Source organism: Spinacia oleracea, chromosome 1, assembly GCF_020520425.1.
Source record: "Spinacia oleracea cultivar Varoflay chromosome 1, BTI_SOV_V1, whole genome shotgun sequence".
In the NCBI taxonomy this organism is placed as follows: domain Eukaryota; kingdom Viridiplantae; phylum Streptophyta; class Magnoliopsida; order Caryophyllales; family Amaranthaceae; genus Spinacia; species Spinacia oleracea.
The window spans coordinates 29,956,083-29,977,602 of NC_079487.1; the positions used below are offsets into that span (position 1 = coordinate 29,956,083).

The following is a 21,520-nucleotide window of genomic DNA, read 5'->3' on the forward strand; positions in this document are numbered from 1 at the left end:
ATGTAAAAAAAATAAAAAAATAAAAAAGAAGGTACTCCTACATAACTAGAAGTCGTCCCCTCAAGGTTATAGAAACAAAAACTAAGAAAAATTAGTAAAACACAAAAGAGATGTGCATCTAGTATTTATCATATAGGAGTTCATATATGTTGCACATGATATAGGAGTCCATTTCTTCTTCCTGTTTTGATTGTATATATTTGCGAATGCATATATTTGACCTTTAATATCTTTAATTTCGTATTAGTAAAAAAAAAATTATATTTTTAAAACACTCATTGAGACAAATCACACAATACTCCCACGACTATATATTGAGAATGATTAGATTACTCAAATATTTCTAAATAGTTGTAAGATTTTAAACAAGAATAACATTATGAAACGGGGGAATCTAAATTAATTCAATTCTTATCTTAATGTAATAAAATAACTAGCTTTATCCCGTGCGATGCACAAGTTTTAATTTAAAATTTCGGTTATATTGACTATATAATATTATTAGATGATGGTTTTTTTTGAAATAATCAAATATGATACATTTGGAGTATGATAAAATCAAAATTAGAATGCGAAACAAACAAAAACTAATCAAGGAGAAAAGTGAAAAAGATGAACATAATTATGTTTTACCCAAAAAAAAAGGCATGTGGCGTGCAAACATCTTATTTTAAAGTATAGTATACATATAATAATATCAAAGTGGGGGGATAATTACTCTTTAAAAAGTGGCAGCTAAGTTATTTCTCTTATAGATTTGGGGAGCATTGTAGAAAGTCTTAGAGAGAGAAAGAAAGCAAAAATCAACTTGAACTCTTGTTAACCCTAGAGAAATGGAGGAGGAGACGCCGTCTCCATCTCCAACTCAGGATGAAGAAATGCATGAGATCATACACAATTCATCAACTAAGGAAATAGAACAAAGGGAAGACGAGGAAATCAACAGAAATCAACGTCATATTGATAATATGGCAACAATTTCTAACAAGGTAAGTACAATTTCATTTCGTGATGCACTCTCAAAATCAACTCAATGGTTTGATGAGGCAACGAACATTATTACTACTTCAAAAGGGTGGAATGATGAGGAGGATAACATAGCTCCAGATAGTAATCTTGTTGTTACCTTCGATAGAGATACCTTAGCACGATTAAGATCACCATGGAAGTTGACTCTAATGGGAAAATGTTTGGGAATTAATGTGAAACTTGCTTATATGGATACTAGAGTTAGATCTATGTGGAGAATTAAAGGATCAATGAAAACTATTGATGTGGGAAAATGAGTCTTTTTCTTTAGATTCACTTTAGAGGAGGATTACGAAAGAGCTTTGTTTGGGGGGCCATGGTTCATCTTGGATCATTACATAATGATAACCAATTGGAAACTTAATTTTAGATCATCAGTTAATACCTTTGATAAAATAATGGTTTAGGTTAGATTTGCAGAATTACCGGTGGAATATTATGATAAGGAGGATTTGTTTAGCATTGCAAAAATCCTAGGAAAACCTATTAGGGTAGACTATGCGACGGATAAAATAACAAGAGCTAGGTATGCACGAATTTGTGTTGAAATAAATTTGGAAAAACCACTGGTAATGAAAGTTTGGATTGGAGGAGATTGGCAATCCATATTATATGAAAATATAGATGCCTTATGTTTTGAGTGTGGAAAAATAGGTCACATCAAGCAAAATTGTGTTAATATTACTAATAGAATTAATTTGGAAAAAACTAATGATAATGGATTACCAAGAACAGGAGTTCCAGGCCCAAGCTCAACTCATATTGATATTAATGTTAGAGGAATAAATGAGCAAACAGAAAAGGATATGGATCAGCAGGATTATGGCCCATGGACCTTAGTAACCAATAGGAGAAGTAATAACAATAATAAACACAGGGTAGATAATCCTAGAGGAAGAAATTCTGGAAATTCCTTGAATAATTCAAGAATTAATGAGTATGGAAGAAATAAAAATTTGCCATTTAATGGCTCAAGAAATTTTTTGGTGAAGGCTCCCCTGCATGGGAAAGGTAATCACCCTTCATCTTCCACCCAATCAAAAATATTTCTACTCCAATTGAACAGCAAGAACATCTTCACAATAATGAAACAAATATTTTGTCTACCTCAACAAGTAATGCCAGTGACCAGAGTAAAGGTGTTTCTCAACACGTTGCACAACTCTCGGAGCAAATGGATGCTTCCCCATTGGGCGATGAAGCTTTAAACCCTTCAGCTTCTTCCTCTGAAGTTCTTTTAAACCCTTCCCTCAACCACTCTTCAAACACCACTCTCTCTCTTCCTTTTATCTCTTCTTCTTCCTCTGCTCTATCTCCAACTATCAATCAACTTCCTTCTTCTCCTTTACCTCCCTATGGATCCAAATCAAGCCTAGAAGTCGATATGCATGGAGTTGAATCAATTACCGATAACCACCTATCATCGCCGCCCGGTTCAGTTTCGGAAAAGGAAGGATTATGGTCAAATACCAGTGAACATTCCAGGGAAACTTCCAAAGGATCCATGGGATATGAATCCTCCCCGGACTCTCAATCTCTTCCCATCCTCACCGAAAAATCCATGCACGAAAACCCGAGTTCAGTCAGCGATATTGGAGGAATTGAGGAGCAGTCTCACAACCCTCAACTCCTTGAAATACCAGGGGCAAGCATCCTCAATTCCACCAGTTCCTCACAAATTGAGCAAACCAGTGGGTCCGTATTCTCCAATTCCAGTGGGATCGAGGCAACATGCAGGCTGAAAGAACTGGGAATTTATCCCAACAAATCGAGTTATGGTCAGTCGAAGGCAGCCACTACCACAGCTGCCAAGAGGGGTTCACATAATACCCTTACATTCAGAAACACAAGGTCAAGACATGGGCCACCAAGATCGCCTTACAGCTATGTACATGACGACGGAGGAGGTGGTGGGATTGCAAATAAAAGTAAGATATTGGAATCCAGCTCTGGGACAGAGGCAAATCTTCACTTATCTGACTCCAGTTCGCTTGGAGGACATTCACCTAACAAGGGCACAACAATTCTGGAAGGATTGGGAGAGTTACTTGATTCGTCAACCATACAACCCCAATAATCCGGTTCGTATTAATTCAGCTCTTATCAAGCCAAACCCTCAGATGAAAGTGTGTATGTGGAATGTTCGTGGGGCTAATAGGAATCATTTTATTGATCATGCAAAGGAAGTAATAAATAATCAACATCCTGATATCTTCGTTTTTCTGGAAACTAAATTGGATGGGAGTCGAGCTAAGGAGGTGATGATGGAGCTTCGCTTTCATGATTATAGGGTGGTTCGACCAATGGAAACGAGTGGGGGAATTTGGATCTTTTGGAAAAATACAGTGGACTTGGTCCTTTTTTATGCAGAAATTCATCATTTTCATGCTCTTTTTCATTTCAAAAATCTGGGCAAAGAGGGACTCATTATGGCAATGCATGCACCAAGTACTCCTGCTATGAGAATGTTAGGTTATGATACATATGACATTACATAGATCATGCGGAAACAACCATTAACCCAGGAAACATATTATTTACACATAATCATTTAGCATAGTTTAGATGCATACTCTTTGTTGCGTGCCTTCCCTAGCTGCGCCCGAACCGAACAAGAACAAGTCTTTTAGGACTCCAAGTGTCGTCCCTCCGTAGAAAGTCCACAGCACGTCCGGATCCGCCTTAAGATTGACCAACTAGAATCGTCCTTAAGGTACTCAGAAAATTCGGCACTTTTGGGGCAAGATGGGTGTTTGAATTTTCTCTCAAAAAACTCACTTTTGAATATTTTGAAACTTGTGTATAAATTATGACCCCTAGGCCTTTATTTATAGAGTTATGGAAAAGGAATCGTAATCCTAGTAGGATGCGAATTAATTGGAATTAGAATTCTACATGAATTCTACTTAATCAATTTATCCAATAGGAATAGACATTTAATCATACACTGACTCTTGCAGATTCAGGAATCTCGCATGAGCTCAAACTCACACACACACGGCAGCCACAAGGGCTGCCCACGCATGCGAGCAGCAGCCCACGCAGCGCGGCCCACGCATGCGTGGCCTTGTGCGCGCTGGGCTGTGGCGTGCGTGCTTGCTGGGCGATGGCCTGGCTTCGTGCTGGGCCTTCGTCCGGCAGGCCTCGTCCGATGCTAATTCGTACGATACGCTTCCGATTAAAATTCCATTTCCGGAATCTATTTCCGATACGAACAATATTCAATATTTCCGATTCCGGAATTAATTTCCGTTTTCGAACAAATATTTAATATTTCCGTTTCCGGAATTATTTTCCGATTCCGGTAATATTTCCGATTCTGACAATATTTCCGTTTCCGGCAATATTTCCGATTCTGGTAATATTTCCATTTCCAACAATATTTTCCGATACGTACCATGTTTCCGTTTCCGGCAACATCTACGACTTGGATAATATTCATATTTCCGATACGATCCATATTTCCGTTTCCGGCAATATCATCGTTTCCGGAGTATTCATTTCTTGCCTGTGACGATCTTAGCTCCCACTGAAACCAAGATCCGTCGGTTCCGAATATTCATAGATGGAGTATTTAATGCCATTAAATACTTGATCCGTTTACGTACTATTTGTGTGACCCTACGGGTTCAGTCAAGAGTAAGCTGTGGATTAATATCATTAATTCCACTTGAACTGAAGCGGCCTCTAGCTAGGCATTCAGCTCACTTGATCTCACTGAATTATTAACTTGTTAATTAATACTGAACCGCATTTATTAGACTTAACATAGAATGCATACTTGGACCAAGGGCATTATTTCCTTCAGTCTCCCACTTGTCCTTAGGGACAAGTGTGCATTTCCTAATTCCTTTGTCGCTCGATGCTTGCTCTTGAACATAAGGTAAGAGTTGTCATCCTTATTATGTCCAGAGGTGTTCCTCGGTTTCAGAGTTCAACTGATCAAATAAACAGATAATCATAGCCTATGATTCATCCGAGCACGGCCATGCATTTCACAGTTTCTAGCTCTCCGAGTGGCCTTGTACAACTTTTAAGCATCTCATCCCGATTTATGGGAGGACAATCCCAATCTTGCGATCTTGAGATTAGACTTCGTTTGATAGGTGATTACCTGAGCGTTGCCTTTATAGCCTCCTTTTACGGTGCGACGGTTGGTCAACGTCAAAGCAACCAGTTCTCAAACAAGTAATCTCAAATCACTCAGGTATTGAGGATTTAGTGTCTAATAATTTAATGAAATTTACTTATGACAGACTTTCATCTCTTACAGTAAAGTTTCATAGGTCTTGTCCGATACTAGTCTTCCCAAAGTAAGTATCTATGCAAATGATTATGACATTTCCATGTCCACATAGTTCAAGAAACAGAACTACTAGTCATCTTGCATTCTAATCGTCTAACGTTTTCTATGCGTCCAATTTTATAGAAAACTCCGACTAGGGACCATTTTCAACCTTTGACATTCAAGTTCACTTGATAGACATTTCTTAGTCACAGGACTGGTCCTGACAGTCTATCTTGAATATATCGTCAAGTTGAAGGGACTCATCATTTAATAAACCACAAATTAAATGGAAAAATGAATTCCTTTCATTTATTGTGAATGATTAACCAATAATGTTTTACAAAGATTTAAACTCTAAAACTTTAAAACATTAAACAGAGACATCAAAGCCATTCTCCAATATGCTTGATTCCCATAGCTGCAGTGTGCGAGTTGTGCTTCGCTTGCGGCAGAGGTTTAGTTAATGGATCTGATATGTTGTCATCAGTTCCAATTTTGCTTATCTCGACTTCTTTTCTTTCAACGAACTCTCGTAGAAGGTGAAATCTACGAAGTACATGCTTGACTCTCTGGTGGTGTCTAGGCTCTTTTGCCTGTGCAATAGCTCCGTTATTATCACAATACAGGGCTATTGGTCCTTTAATGGAGGGGACTACACCAAGTTCTCCTATGAACTTCCTTAGCCATATAGCTTCCTTTGCTGCTTCATGTGCAGCAATGTACTCCGCTTCAGTTGTAGAATCCGCAATGGTGCTTTGCTTAGCACTTTTCCAGCTTACTGCTCCTCCGTTGAGGCAGAAGACAAACCCAGACTGTGATCTGAAATCATCTTTGTCGGTTTGGAAACTTGCGTCCGTATAGCCTTTAACAATTAATTCATCATCTCCACCATAGACCAGGAAGTCATCTTTGTGCCTTTTCAGGTACTTCAGAATGTTCTTGGCAGCAGTCCAATGCGCCTCTCCTGGGTCTGACTGGTATCTGCTCGTAGCACTGAGTGCGTACGCAACATCCGGGCGTGTACATATCATAGCATACATTATTGAACCAATCAATGATGCATATGGAATCCCATTCATTCGTCTACGCTCATCAAGTGTTTTTGGGCACTGAGTCTTGCTTAGAGTCATTCCATGAGACATGGGTAGGTAGCCTCGCTTGGAGTCCGCCATCTTGAACCTATCAAGCACCTTATTGATATAAGTGCTTTGACTAAGTCCAATCATCTTTTTAGATCTATCTCTGTAAATCTTGATGCCCAATATGTACTGTGCTTCTCCTAGATCCTTCATCGAAAAACATTTCCCAAGCCAAATCTTGACAGAGTTCAACATAGGAATGTCATTTCCGATAAGCAATATGTCGTCGACATATAATACTAGGAAAGCAATTTTGCTCCCACTGACCTTCTTGTATACACAAGATTCGTCCGCGTTCTTGATGAAACCAAAGTCACTGACTGCTTCATCAAAACGTATATTCCAGCTCCTGGATGCCTGCTTCAATCCGTAGATTGACTTCTTTAGCTTGCATACCTTTTTAGCATTCTTTGGATCCTCAAAACCTTCAGGCTGTGTCATAAACACAGTTTCTGTTAAAACGCCGTTTAAGAAAGCAGTTTTGACATCCATCTGCCATATTTCGTAATCGTAATATGCAGCGATTGCTAACATTATTCGAATAGACTTTAGCATTGCAACTGGTGAAAAGGTTTCATCGTAATCCACACCGTGGACTTGCCTGTAACCTTTCGCAACCAATCTAGCTTTGAAAACTTCAAGTTTCCCATCCTTGTCCTTTTTCAGTTTGAAAACCCATTTGCTTCCAATGGCTTGGTAGCCATCTGGCAAATCGACCAAATCCCATACTTGGTTTTCAGACATGGAGTCTAATTCAGATTGCATGGCTTCTTGCCATTGCTTGGAGCTAGGGCTCGTCATAGCTTGCTTGTAAGTCGCAGGTTCATCACTTTCAAGTAATAGAACGTCATAGCTCTCGTTCGTCAAAATACCTAAGTACCTTTCCGGTTGAGATCTATATCTTTGCGATCTACGCGGGGTAACATTTCTAGATTGACCATGATTCTCACCAGATTCTTCTAAAGATCTCTGAGTTTCATCCTGAATGTCATCTTGAGCATTCTCTAGAGTTTGTTGTTCGACTCGAATTTCTTCGAGGTCTACTTTTCTCCCACTTGTCATTTTGGAAATGTGATCCTTCTCCAAAAAGACACCATCTCGAGCAACAAACACTTTGTTCTCAGATGTATTGTAGAAGTAATACCCCTTTGTTTCCTTTGGATAGCCCACAAGGATACATTTGTCAGATTTTGGATGAAGTTTGTCTGAAATTAATCGTTTGACGTATACTTCACATCCCCAAATCTTAAGAAAAGACACATTTGGAGGCTTTCCAAACCATAATTCGTATGGAGTCTTTTCGACAGCTTTAGACGGAGCTCTATTTATAGTGAGTGCAGCTGTATTTAGTGCATGTCCCCAAAATTCTAATGGAAGTTCGGCCTGACCCATCATTGACCTGACCATGTCTAGCCCGTTCTGACACACCGTTCCATTGTGGTGTTCCAGGAGGAGTCAATTCTGATAGAATTCCACATTCTTTCAGATGGTCATCAAATTCATAGCTCAGATATTCACCGCCTCTATCAGACCGCAGTGCCTTAATCTTCTTGCCTAATTGATTCTCTACTTCACTCTGAAATTCCTTGAATTTGTCAAAGGATTCAGACTTATGCTTCATTAGGTAGACATAACCATACCTACTGAAGTCATCAGTGAAAGTGATAAAGTAGCTGAAACCACCTCTAGCATTTGTACTCATTGGTCCACATACATCTGTATGGATTAAACCCAATAGTTCATTTGCTCTTTCTCCAACTTTAGAGAAAGGTTGCTTTGTCATTTTGCCAAGTAAACATGATTCGCATTTACCATAATCCTCTAAGTCAAATGGTTCTAGAATTCCTTCCCTTTGAAGTCTTTCTAAGCGTTTCAAGTTTATATGGCCTAATCGACAATGCCACAGATAGGTGAGATCTGAATCATCCTTTTTGGCCTTTTTGGTATTTATGTTATATACTTGTTTGTCGTGATCTAATAAATAAAGTCCATTGACTAATCTAGCAGATCCATAAAACATCTCTTTAAAATAAAACGAACAACTATTGTCTTTTATTATAAAGGAAAATCCCTTAGCATCTAAGCAAGAAACTGAAATGATGTTTTTAGTAAGACTTGGAACATGGAAACATTCTTCCAGTTCCAAAACTAGCCCGGAGGGCAACGACAAATAGTAAGTTCCTACGGCTAATGCAGCAATCCGTGCTCCATTTCCCACTCGTAGGTCGACTTCACCCTTGCTTAACTTTCTACTTCTTCTTAGTCCCTGTGGATTGGAACATAAGTGTGAGCCACAACCTGTATCTAATACCCAAGAAGTTGAATTAGCAAGTATACAGTCTATAACGAAAATACCTGAAGATGGAACGACTGTTCCGTTCTTCTGATCTTCCTTTAGCTTTGGACATTCTCTTTTGTAATGGCCTATTCCATCACAATAAAGACAGCTTGATGTGGACTTGTCCTGCTTTGATTTAGCATTGCCCTTGGACTTTCCACCTTTCTTGAATGGTCTCTTTCTAGCCTTGAGTAAATCCTTGGCTTCACAGTCCAGTACTATTTCAGCCTTTCTGACAAGGTGAATAAATTCTGCAACTGTTTCTTCTCTTGGTTCACTTAGGTATTGTTGCTTGAAGCGACCAAACCCACTGTGTAGTGAATTGAGCAAGACAGAGACTGCCATCCTTTCGCTTATTGGTGTTCCTAGTAGACTTAGGCGATCAAAATATGAATACATAAGATCCACATGGAACCTCAGTGGGACGCCTACCCTCTGTTTAGTGCGAAGGAGCTGAACATGTGTTTCTTGGACCTCCATCCTATAACACCTGTTGGGAGAACTAACCTTTAGTCCAGACATTGATTCAATCAACTCATGGACGTTCAGGTCCCTGTCCTCCGTACTTCCACGACAGATATCCCTCAGATTCTTGATGAGCGTAAAAGGTTCATAGGCTACAAACCTTCTAGCCCAATCATCAGGGATATTGTTCAGCATGAGACTCATAACCTTTTTGAGATCCGCATCCCAGGCGTAAAATCTCTCAGGGGTCATGTCTCTGGCATAGTAGCTTGGCATGGGATGTGATAGTACATACTCAAGTCCATTGAGTTTGACTATTTCAACTAGCTTAGCTTCCCATTCAAGAAAATTTGTCAGGTTCAGCTTGACCATAAGCTCAGAACCCATGATGATGTTTTGATTGTTGTTTGCCATATTAAAACTACAATTGAAAAGAATAAACAAATAAATAACCATTCACAGTTTCTCTTAATAAACATAAATTCTAGCATACATGCATAATTCAATGTTTATTAAGCATTTTATTCAAGTTATGTGTTCCGGCAGGTGTGAATAAAATGATTCCAAGATCCTAAAATCATTGAAGAACTAAGCACAGTTTGTCGACTTAATCCTAGAACATCTTAGGTAAGCAAAAGCCTTTTGCTAATAGTCTAGAAACTATTCTTGGTTGATAGGTACGTCTAAGAACTTATTAGGTAAACCTATCGAATTTGCCACGACATAAAAGGACTCCTTACTTATATCGTTGAGTTTCACCAAAACTAACATGTACTCACAATTATTTGTGTACCTTGCCCCTTTAGGACCAATAAGTAACACCTCGCTGAGCGAAAACTATTACTAGATTGATGTAAAGGATATCCAAGCAAGTGTATATTTTGGCATGGCACCTTTTAACTCAATTTTTAAGTTTGGAACTTAAGGCTCTTACTATATTGGTTAGATTTTAAGTGAACTAAAATCCTTAATCATGCAACATAATCAAGCTTTTGATCTCATGCATTTTAAGACATATTTAAAGCAATAAATAACTTAAAACATGCATAAGATATTTGTGATCTAGTATGGCCCGACTTCATCTTGAAGCTTTGACTTCAAAGTCCGTCTTGAAAATCTCCGTGGGAGGCACCATTTTCTTCAAATAGGATAAGTTATAACTAATTACAACTATTTGATGGTACGCAGACCATATTTGAATTGAAAAACAACTTTGGTACTTTAGACCAATTACATTCAAATTAATGGTACGCAGACCATATTTTCTATCCTATTTGGGCCATACTAGTCACTTCATAACCTGCAAAACAGTACATATACAATATATACCATTCACCCATTCATTATCATGAATGGCCCACATAGCTGGTTAGTCAAACACATTATGCATCACGTAAACATTTGCAGCAATTAATCAAGGGCACCAATAATCTACCAATTATTCAGTCCTTATTAATTCTAATCGAGTTGTTTTAACCTTAAGGATTTGTAGACCTAATCAAGAGTTTATGACTAAAAGCACTCCCACTCAAACCAATAAATTCATATGCTTTACTAATTTTAAACATAAAATTGTATTTCTAGTCTAACCGGAAACATACAAATTTAATTAAAATTTAAAGCTCATATAAATTTATAATTGAATCCAAAAATTTAATTTTAATTTCAGTCACATTTAAATTAATTTATGATTTTAATTTTAGTAAAATAATTAGAATAAATGCCATTTATTATAATTATAATATTCAAAATTAAAATCCAAGAAATTAATTCAAATTATTAATTTTAAAATCAATTAAAAATTACGTGAACTGAAATTTTCAAATTAAACATTCAAAACGATCTAATCGTAACGCAAACACCCTACGCGTTGCACGCCCATGGGCTGTACGCACACAGCCATTGCTGGCCATGTGCGCGCAGCCCATGCGCTCGTTGCATAGCTGCTGCTGTCCCATACGCAAGCCTCCGCACAGCGCCCACCGCACGCGAGCTATCGCTCGCAGCGCGCGCGCGTTACCGCGCTTGCTGGTGCGCGAGATCACTCGCTGGTGCGCGCGAGCCATCGCTCGCTGGGGCGCTGCATCGCTCGCTGGCGCGCGAGATCGCGCGCTGGCGCGCGAGATCGCTCGCTGGTGCGCGCGAGCCATCGCTCGCTGGGGCGCTGCATCGCTCGCTGGCGCGCGAGATCGCTCGCTGGTGCGCGCGAGTGATGCTGGGCGCAGCGCTCGTGGCACGCGAGCTTGCGCTCGCTGCGCACGAGGCTGCGCGCTGTTGTGCGAGGCAGCGCGCGCTGTGGCGCAGCTCGCTTGCTGCCCACACGCGACTGCCTTGGCTCGCCCCTCGCCCATGCCCATACGTTCATTGCTCGTGGCACACGACACAAGGCAGGGCTGCTGCCTTGTGCTCGTGCACTACGGCCTTGCTCATTGCATTCGTGCCGCACGGGCGACGAGCTCCCTTGCTCGTCGTCGCATGCCCGCATTATACAACACCCCTTAAGGGTAACACGAAGCGTCCATTGCTTCGTGCGTGCAAGTTATTTGAACGAATCGCATAAAAATTTAAAATTTATATTTAAAATTAATGACAAATTAATAAATATTATTAATTTCATAATTTTAGGGCGAAAAAATCGAAAATTTATTATCCAATTGATTTCCGATTGTTATGGATTCAAGTCTAGGTCATAAAAATTTAAAATTTATCGTAAATTTACAATTTTTATGGTGGTTTTTAATCATAGGTTTCTAATTAAATTATAATTAATTATGAAAATCAAATTAATTCTAAATTATTCTAATTTTCAACAAATTAATCATAATTACAAATTAGATTGCATAATTAACAAGACTAGGCATTCAAACTTGTTAAACATATGCAGTAGGTCAATCAAAAATTCAAGATTTATCAACAAGAATCGCAAATATTTAATTTAACATCTTAAATTTACGAAATTTTGCATTCGAAAAACTAAAACCTTCGAAAAGTCATAGTTAGGCTTCGAATTTGAGAATTCTGGGTTCGGCAGAAAAATAGTATTTTTGTCAAAATTTTAGAATGCCTTTTACATGCGGAATTGACACAAAAATCACTCAATTCGGATGAGTAATGAAGAAACTGCCGAAAAACTGCGTACGTATAATTAAATAAACGCAATTTGCAACTAATTAACAATTACGAAAATTAATCACCCCTTTTAATTCTTGCAAATTTGTAATATTTAACCATGTTCATGCAATTTAGATTATGAAAATAATAAGGGGCTCGTGATACCACTGTTAGGTTATGATACATATGACATTACATAGATCATGCGGAAACAACCATTAACCCAGGAAACATATTATTTACACATAATCATTTAGCATAGTTTAGATGCATACTCTTTGTTGCGTGCCTTCCCTAGCTGCGCCCGAACCGAACAAGAACAAGTCTTTTAGGACTCCAAGTGTCGTCCCTCCGTAGAAAGTCCACAGCACGTCCGGATCCGCCTTAAGATTGACCAACTAGAATCGCCCTTAAGGTACTCAGAAAATTCGGCACTTTTGGGGCAAGATGGGTGTTTGAATTTTCTCTCAAAAAACTCACTTTTGAATACTTTGAAACTTGTGTATAAATTATGACCCCTAGGCCTTTATTTATAGAGTTATGGAAAAGGAATCGTAATCCTAGTAGGATGCGAATTAATTGGAATTAGAATTCTACATGAATTCTACTTAATCAATTTATCCAATAGGAATAGACATTTAATCATACACTGACTCTTGCAGATTCAGGAATCTCGCATGAGCTCAAACTCACACACACACGGCAGCCACAAGGGCTGCCCACGCATGCGAGCAGCAGCCCACGCAGCGCGGCCCACGCATGCGTGGCCTTGTGCGCGCTGGGCTGTGGCGTGCGTGCTTGCTGGGCGATGGCCTGGCTTCGTGCTGGGCCTTCGTCCGGCAGGCCTCGTCCGATGCTAATTCGTACGATACGCTTCCGATTAAAATTCCATTTCCGGAATCTATTTCCGATACGAACAATATTCAATATTTCCGATTCCGGAATTAATTTCCGTTTTCGAACAAATATTTAATATTTCCGTTTCCGGAATTATTTTCCGATTCCGGTAATATTTCCGATTCTGACAATATTTCCGTTTCCGGCAATATTTCCGATTCTGGTAATATTTCCATTTCCAACAATATTTTCCGATACGTACCATGTTTCCGTTTCCGGCAACATCTACGACTTGGATAATATTCATATTTCCGATACGATCCATATTTCCGTTTCCGGCAATATCATCGTTTCCGGAGTATTCATTTCTTGCCTGTGACGATCTTAGCTCCCACTGAAACCAAGATCCGTCGGTTCCGAATATTCATAGATGGAGTATTTAATGCCATTAAATACTTGATCCGTTTACGTACTATTTGTGTGACCCTACGGGTTCAGTCAAGAGTAAGCTGTGGATTAATATCATTAATTCCACTTGAACTGAAGCGGCCTCTAGCTAGGCATTCAGCTCACTTGATCTCACTGAATTATTAACTTGTTAATTAATACTGAACCGCATTTATTAGACTTAACATAGAATGCATAGTTGGACCAAGGGCATTATTTCCTTCAGAGAAATCAGTTCTGGGATCATATGCGCTCGGATTTACCTCCACCAAGCACTTCTTGGCTGGTGCTAGGTGACATGAACAAATTACGTCACAATCAGAAAAGATGGGAGGAAGACCGTTTCGATCTTCGCAGGGCAAAATTCTCATCAACTTTATGGATGATGCTGGTCTGGTCGACATTGGTTATAATGGGTGTCCTTATACTTGGACTAATACAAGGGAAGGAATGGATTTGATCCAAGAGCGTCTAGATCGTGCTTTAGCTAATTCTCCATGGATGGAGAATTTTCCTCACACTAAGGTTCATCATCTTCCTCGCACTTATTCTGATCATTCTCCTGTTTTAATTACCTTAAATAATTCTTCTGCTAATGGTCCGTTTCCGTTTAGATGCAAAGAAGTTTGGCTAAGTCACCCTGATTTTTCGAATTATTTTGTTAATAATTGGAGTCCTCCTAATAATAATTTTCTGAATGGTAGAAGGATTTTTTTGGATACTATTTTGAATTGGAATTTCAATGTCTTTGGAAATCTTAAAAAACAAAAGGCTAATATCATTGCCAGAATTGATGGTATCCAAATTGCTTTAAGTAAAAAGTACTCTCGTTTTTTAGTTAATTTAGAGGCTGATGTAATTGTTAGGCTTAATGATATTTATATAAATGAAAGGATAATTTGGGCGCAAAAGGCGGGCTTTGATTGGAGAAGATATACTGATTATAATACTAAATACTTTCACACTGTGGCAAAGATTAAAAAATCAAGAGGGAAACTTCTAACCCTAAAAAATGAGTTGGATATTTGGGTTACGGATCAATAGGAATTAAAAAATATGGCTTCCTCTTATTTTCAATTCCTCTTCACTTTTCATCATGCCTCTGGAAACTTAAATTGTTCTAATAAGAGTAATCTTAGACTCAATGATGAAGAGATTAGGGATTTGTCTGCTATGGTGTCAATTGATGGAGTGCGTCAAAACCTGTTCTCTATGGACCCTATCAAAACACCAAGGCCAGATGGTATTCAATCGATTTTTTTTCAAAAGCATTGGAATGACTTAGGATCTTTTATTCATGATTTTTTCCTTTCTTGTTTTTGTGATGGTAATATCCCTAAGGAGATTAATAACTCTTGTATTGCTTTAATCCCTTAAATTGCTTCGCCTACAGTGATTACTGAATTTAGACCAATAGGGTTATGCAACACTATTTATAAGTTAATTACGAAAATTATTTCTTCAAGGTTAAAACCAATTCTAAATCGTATCGTGAGCCCGTTACAATCTAGCTTTATTAAGGGGCGTGGAATAGAGGATAATGTAATTTTGGTAAAAGAAATGGCACATCATTTTCACAAGGCAAAAAAGAGGAATAAGATTATGGCCTTAAAATTGGATATTACGAAAGCTTACGATAGTCTGGAATGGGATTTTATAAGAGACACCTAATTATTCTTTGACTTCCCTATTCAGTTAATAAATTTCCATTTCTATTCTCTGGAATGGAGAAGTTTGTGACCCCTTTTTACCTTCTAGAGGAATTAGGCAGGGGGACCCGATTTCTTCTTATATTTTCGTTCTTTGTCTTGATAGATTGTCTAATATGATTGAATATTAGTACAAAGGGGTCAATGGAAACCTATTTCTTTAACTAGAAATATCAATATCTCCCATGTTTTTTTATGTAGACGACGTTTTCCTTTTTAGTGTGGCTTCGGTTGATAATATGTCCATCATTATGAATACTCTAAAACAATTTGGAGATATGTCAGGCTTGAAGCTAAGTATGACTAAATCTACTTTAATTTTCCCGAGATCCTTGAATCATAATACTAGAAATAACATAGCAGGGAATTATGGTCTTAAAACCTCTATCTCCTTTGGAAAATATTTGGGAGTGGATATTCGACCTCATAAACTAAAAATTGCTATTTATGTGGGACTTTTGGATAAGATAATAGAAAGAGTAAGAGGATGGCAGGATAAATTGCTAAATATGGCTGGCCGTTGCACTCTTATTAAATCATTTCTTAACTCGTATCCTCTTTATGCAATGCAGACTAATTTACTTCCTACTTCTATTACTACCCTAGAAAAATGTTGTAGAAAATTCCTATGGAATAAAGTTGATCGAAGTCGATATATTTCAAGAATTTCTTGGAATAAGGTCACAAACTCAACTATTTCAGGAGGATTGAGAATTAGAAGGCTAAAGGAATGTAATTTAGCTTTTATGGCAAAATTAGGTTGGAATATTCTTGCTAGACTAGATAAATTATGGGTTAGAATTTTTAAAGAGAAGTATTTAAGGAGATCCAAACTTTTTAATTGCTTTCCAAATTACAATCAATCTCCTATGTGGAGAGATATTCTTAAGGGTCTTCCAATTCTTCAAAAAGGTTTAATGATAGGAATAGGTAATGGGAAAAACACCTCTCTTTGGTATCATCATTGGATATGGGATGCTCCTTTATATACTTTGGATGAGGTTATAATTCCAGATTTGAAAACTCATTGGTTCATAGATAAGATAATTAAAAATGGGAAATGGTACTTAGATGAAATTCAACATCTCGTTCCTACTTACATTAAAAACCTAATCTTGACTTATCCTCTTTCTAACAATATCGATGAAGAGGATTTCATTAGATGGAAGTTTTCAAAAATGGGTGACTTTGAAATCAAATTAGCTTATCACTCGAAAATCCAAGAGTTCCCTCCTATCTTTTCTACAGGTTTCTCTTGTAAATCTATTTGGAGAGTGAAATTCCCTTATAAATATAAAATGGTCTTATGGAATTGTTGTCATGAAATTTTTCCTGTAGCTGCTAACTTGAATCAAATAGTTCCTGACATAAGTCCTACTTGCTCTAGATGCCTTCATGAAAAGGAAGACCACATTCATCTTTTTAGGGATTGTCCCCAATAGTGTGTTATGGTCTTTCATTTTTCAAAGAATTTGGAAAAATGATCAGTTTCATTTCAATAGCTTTTATAATGCTGATTGGAAGGAGTGGATGCAGTTTAATCTTCAAAATTCTAAGAGTTGGAAAGTCATTTTTTCCATAGCCATTTGGCATATTGGGCTTTCAAGAAATAAAACAGTGTTTCATCTCAAAATGAAAAGTTCCTTTTCTCTTTACAACTCCTTCTTCATAGATTGGAAAATTACTAACTTGGCTTTGCAGGGTAAGAATACAGACAACAAGATAGATCATTCAGCCAATAAGAAGCATTGGATCCCTCCTAAAGAGGGTTTTATGAAGCTGAACATCGATGGAGCTTGGAAATCAGGAAATGTGGCAGGAGGAGGGGGTGTCTTTCGAAGGCACTAGATCTTGGTTTGTGGGTTTCTCAACCAAATTTAATGTTCATTCTCCACTTGCTTCTGAGCTGTATGCACTTAGAGAAGGTCTTAAGATTGCAAAAAATTATGATCGATAAGTTAGAAGTGGAAACAGATGCTTTAAATCTTAAACTACTCCTGGATAAGGTGAAGGATCATCCTCATCAAGAGCTTGGTCCTGTCCTTAGGGAGGTGGCTCAGTTGTTGGGGGAGAATTGGATAATCAGTTTCTCTCATATTCCTAAGACCCATAACAGGGTGGCTCATTCCTTGGCAGCTCATTCTTTGATAATGATGGTGGGGCATAAGCTTCACTACATCATTCCATCTTGTGCAAAGGAGGATTATGAAGGTCAATTTGAAAAGGCAAACCCAAAATATGCGCATGAGATGAGAAGAAATTCTCGTGATCAAGTGTTGGCGATGTGTAATACTAAGAACAACAATTGAGATATTCTCAACAAGGCTGGTGCGAGCTCTTCAGCTTCTAAAATTGTGTTTGGTTCTATTGTTTCTACTATTAAGCAGGTGGTTCAAGGTTCAACAATAACAAAGGATGCAATCAGCAAGGACAAAGGAAAGGGAAAGGAGTTCACTCCATTTGTTGTTGGTAGTTCAACAATTTCAAGGGACATACAAATTGTTGAAGTCGAAGATGATGATGCAGATGGTAGTGTTACCAACAACTAATTGGATGATATCAACTTTTGGGAGGGCGCATAATTGTCACGATCAAGTGATGGCGTCTCTTATCAATTTTTGGGAGGCCGCATAATCAATTTTTGGGAAGGCGTATATATAATTATGTAATTTCTAGTGGGAAGTTTAGATTAAGGAACTTTGAAAATCATGGTTGTGGATGCATAGTTTTACCGCATTTTGATAAGGATTTTGGGTATGATGGGGGTGGTAGTTCGAATTAGGGTTGGCTTTTGTTATGTTTTCCAAACTGTACCTCACTTTGCGAGGATTTAGGTTTGTTTTGGGTTTCCATCCCTAATTAATTAATATATATCGACGGATTTTTATTTTAAAAAAAAGTTATTTCTCTTATTAACAGTAACACCTCACAAGTCACGCCTCACACCTCATTAACAAATTTGACCATACTTTTACAAAATTTCCAGGTGTTTCCCTTCTTTAATCTTCTTCCACTTTTTCATTTTCCTTTTCATTCAAACTTTATATTCCTCTGATAAATGGAGCCCCAAAGTTCTTCAATTCATCATCCCATCCCAGAAAATCCTAACATCCCCAACACCATGATTATCATTTCTTCTCTGGCTCTCTCCTATTCGGTTCTTATGAACAATAACTCCCCATTATATTTCATTTTACTTTAAATTTAATTCTTCTTACTCCCTCTGTTCTTAAATATTAGTCATATTTTGACTTTTCAACTCGTTTCAACTCAATATTTACCCGTAAATATCTCCAAATGCGTATGTTAAAAAAATTGATATTCTAAAACTACACATTAAGACGAACAAAATAAAATCTCACATGAATATGTTTTTAAGTCTGTATTGGCAAGAAATTAGAAGATTCTCTTCAATAGTGAATAGTGTCAAAATTCCAAATGAGAATAATATTCGAGAACAGATAGATTATTATTATTAAATGATACCCATTAAATTTTATTTTACTTTTAAATTTAGTTCTTGTTGTTATTATTATTTATTATTATTATTATTATTATTATTATTATTATTAATAATAATAATAATAATAATAAATTGATCCCATTATCGAACCTCCCAAATAGGATTTAACATATCAACAAGAAGTTGTTCGACATATCCATGAAATTACTGTTGCTGACTTCGAAAAAAATTAATAGCATAGCAAACAAACAACATACTCCCTCCGTTCTCGAATATTTGTCTCTTTTGGAATCTTGTCACTATTCGCAGTTGAATAAAATCTTCTAATTTCTTTTCAATATGTATTTCAAAATATATTTATGTGTGGTCTTGTTTTGTTCGTATCAATGTTTAGTTTAACAATATCAAATTTTTATATTTTTTTAACGTACGTATTTTGAGATATTTACGATTAAATATTGAGTTGAAACGGGTGAAAAAGTCAAAAAGGGACTAATATTTAAGAACAGGGAGTAGCATATATTGTGAAGTAAGAATTAAATCAAAGTCGGTACAACGTGTCACTCTACATATCATTAGTATAGAGCATTAGAACAAAGTTGATACCAAATTAGTTATTCCTAAGCTATGCTATTGTGAAGTAAGAATTAAATTAAAGTTGGTACAACTTGTCACTATACATATCATTAGTACAAATATATATAAAGCATTAGAATAAAGTTGATACCAAATTAGTTATTCCAGAGCATACGGCGCTCAACGCGCGCCCGGACCACTAATATTCATAAAATTTAGTTTAGATAAGAACATATAAGTTTAGAAAAAATGAGGAAGTTTCAAGTATAAGTTATAACTGGAATAAGTTGTAATAAATTCAAATAAGATATGTTTTAGAAAAACTAATTGAAAGTGAATACAACGCACTATAATTTACCGTGAAAGTAGACATGGCAGAAACTGGTTTGGTTTGGATTCGAACAGAGAAGCACTAATGGTGTTCCATATGTCTCATCATATCTGTACGAACAGTACCCATAAATTCTCTTTTGAAGATGCGCGAAAGCCCCATTTTGGCCCGTTGTAGGTCTTATCAAGCTTGGGCCCAATACAAAACACCAATATTTGCCCACATATTTTGAATATAAAATAAATAAAATAAGGTAAAAAATGACCTTTTATACCTCAAATTTTGCGAGAAAAAACCTTATATAAATTTTTTGGGTGAAATCATATATAAAGCTAAATGTTTTTTGCGAGAGATAACCAAAGCCCACTTTCCGGCATTGACTTTTGTTTGTCAGGTCCTTCGACGCCATTTTCGATGATGCTTGAGAAAGTTTGAAGCTTCAAAATGGGGAAGAGAGAAAGAGGAGAAAGAGTGTGAGAATTGGAGGAAAAAGAGTGGAATTAGCCAAAAGTGAGGCCAAGTGCAGGGTACATAATGGTCAACAGCCGGAAAAACAAAAGTCAATGTCGGAAAGTGGACTTTGGTTGCCTCTTGCAAATAAAAATTAGCTTAAGGTATGACTTCATGCAAAAATTTATATAAGGTTTTTTCTCGCAAAATTTGAGCTATAAAATGTCTCTTTTGACAAACTTGCCATAAATCAACTAAAAATGACACTTGAAAATCACTCCTATCCTATGTCAAATGATCATCAAGAGGCCAACTTTTTTTATTATTATTTTTTACATTAGTACTTTTTTTCTTATGTAAAAACTTTTTATATTTAACTCGCTTAGTCGCTTATTATTCCCTTTTGAAAAAAACAATCACTCATTTTTCAGTTTTATTAAAATGTTCAAAATTGTTGGTCTTTTATCTTTTTTTTTTGTTATTTTATAACTCTTCAGATTATATTTAGCATTTTCAAAGAGAGATTGTTAAACATGTTGAAAATTGATTGTAAATCAAATATCTAATTATCAAGTTAAACTTTGAGGTAAGATGAACTAGATAACTAATTTATCAGTGATATATCAGTGAAGTTTTGACTTACTAGTTGTTGGTAAAAATTACTGTTGTAATCAAAGTACGACAAAAAGAGAGAAATTTTTTACTCTGAAAATTAGATCTCCAAAGCTGTGACGCGTTTTACGGCTGCCCTAGAAGCGTATTTCGCCACCACCGATACGAGGCTCTCAGTGACGACTGCTCCCCAAGGGTAACACAACTACCTTTCAACTCCGTATCCCAATTGAAATGCTGGAATTACTTCAAGAACTGCTCAGATCTCTATAATAATAATGGAGGAAAAGAATAATCTTGATTTTGTATATTTTGTACGTGTATATGTTTTGTGTAGGGGAGATGGAAAATATATATATCCTAAAGAGTTTTATATTGATACAACTCTTGTAGCCGCATAAAGAGAAGAAGTATTATGTAGGTGGGAGTGTTGAGGCTAAAACACCTTATAATCAAAAGAAGAAAAGCAAAGGCAGGTTGTTCCACAACCAAGGTGTGGCACAAAAACTTACCCACAGGAGGGCTGTGAAGCAAGCTGGAAGCAACGAAAAATAATTTGCTTTTCTATATAATTAGACTAAGCCTCCAATCATTAAAAAGGAAAGTTTCCATAATTTGATTTACCCCTATTGCATTATTTCCAACAATCCCCCACTAATGCAAAAGGGTAATAGATTTACGAGACCTGAGCAGTAAGAGAAAGGTATAGTGCATAATATGTTAGT

At 37.1% G+C, this 21,520-nt stretch overlaps 1 protein-coding gene across 1 annotated transcript; it reads left to right on the top strand.

The window, feature by feature from the left end:
- The first annotated feature begins 770 nt into the window (after nucleotides 1-770).
- LOC130466324 (uncharacterized) lies at nucleotides 771-18,473 on the top strand. The gene is made up of 2 exons (XM_056835210.1): nucleotides 771-989; nucleotides 17,065-18,473. Exons 1-2 carry the CDS (start codon nucleotides 834-836, stop codon nucleotides 17,209-17,211), a joined length of 303 nt encoding a protein of 100 aa, XP_056691188.1. The 5' UTR covers nucleotides 771-833; the 3' UTR covers nucleotides 17,212-18,473.
- The last annotated feature ends 3,047 nt before the right edge of the window (nucleotides 18,474-21,520 follow it).

Coding starts and splice junctions, on each gene's coding strand:
- LOC130466324 (XM_056835210.1), top strand. CDS start 834: ATGGAGGAGGAGACGCCGTCTCCATCTCCAACTCAGGATGAAGAAATG. Junction 990..17,064: donor TGGCAACAATTTCTAACAAG/GTAAGTACAATT, acceptor TTGGCTTTGCAG/GGTAAGAATACAGACAACAA.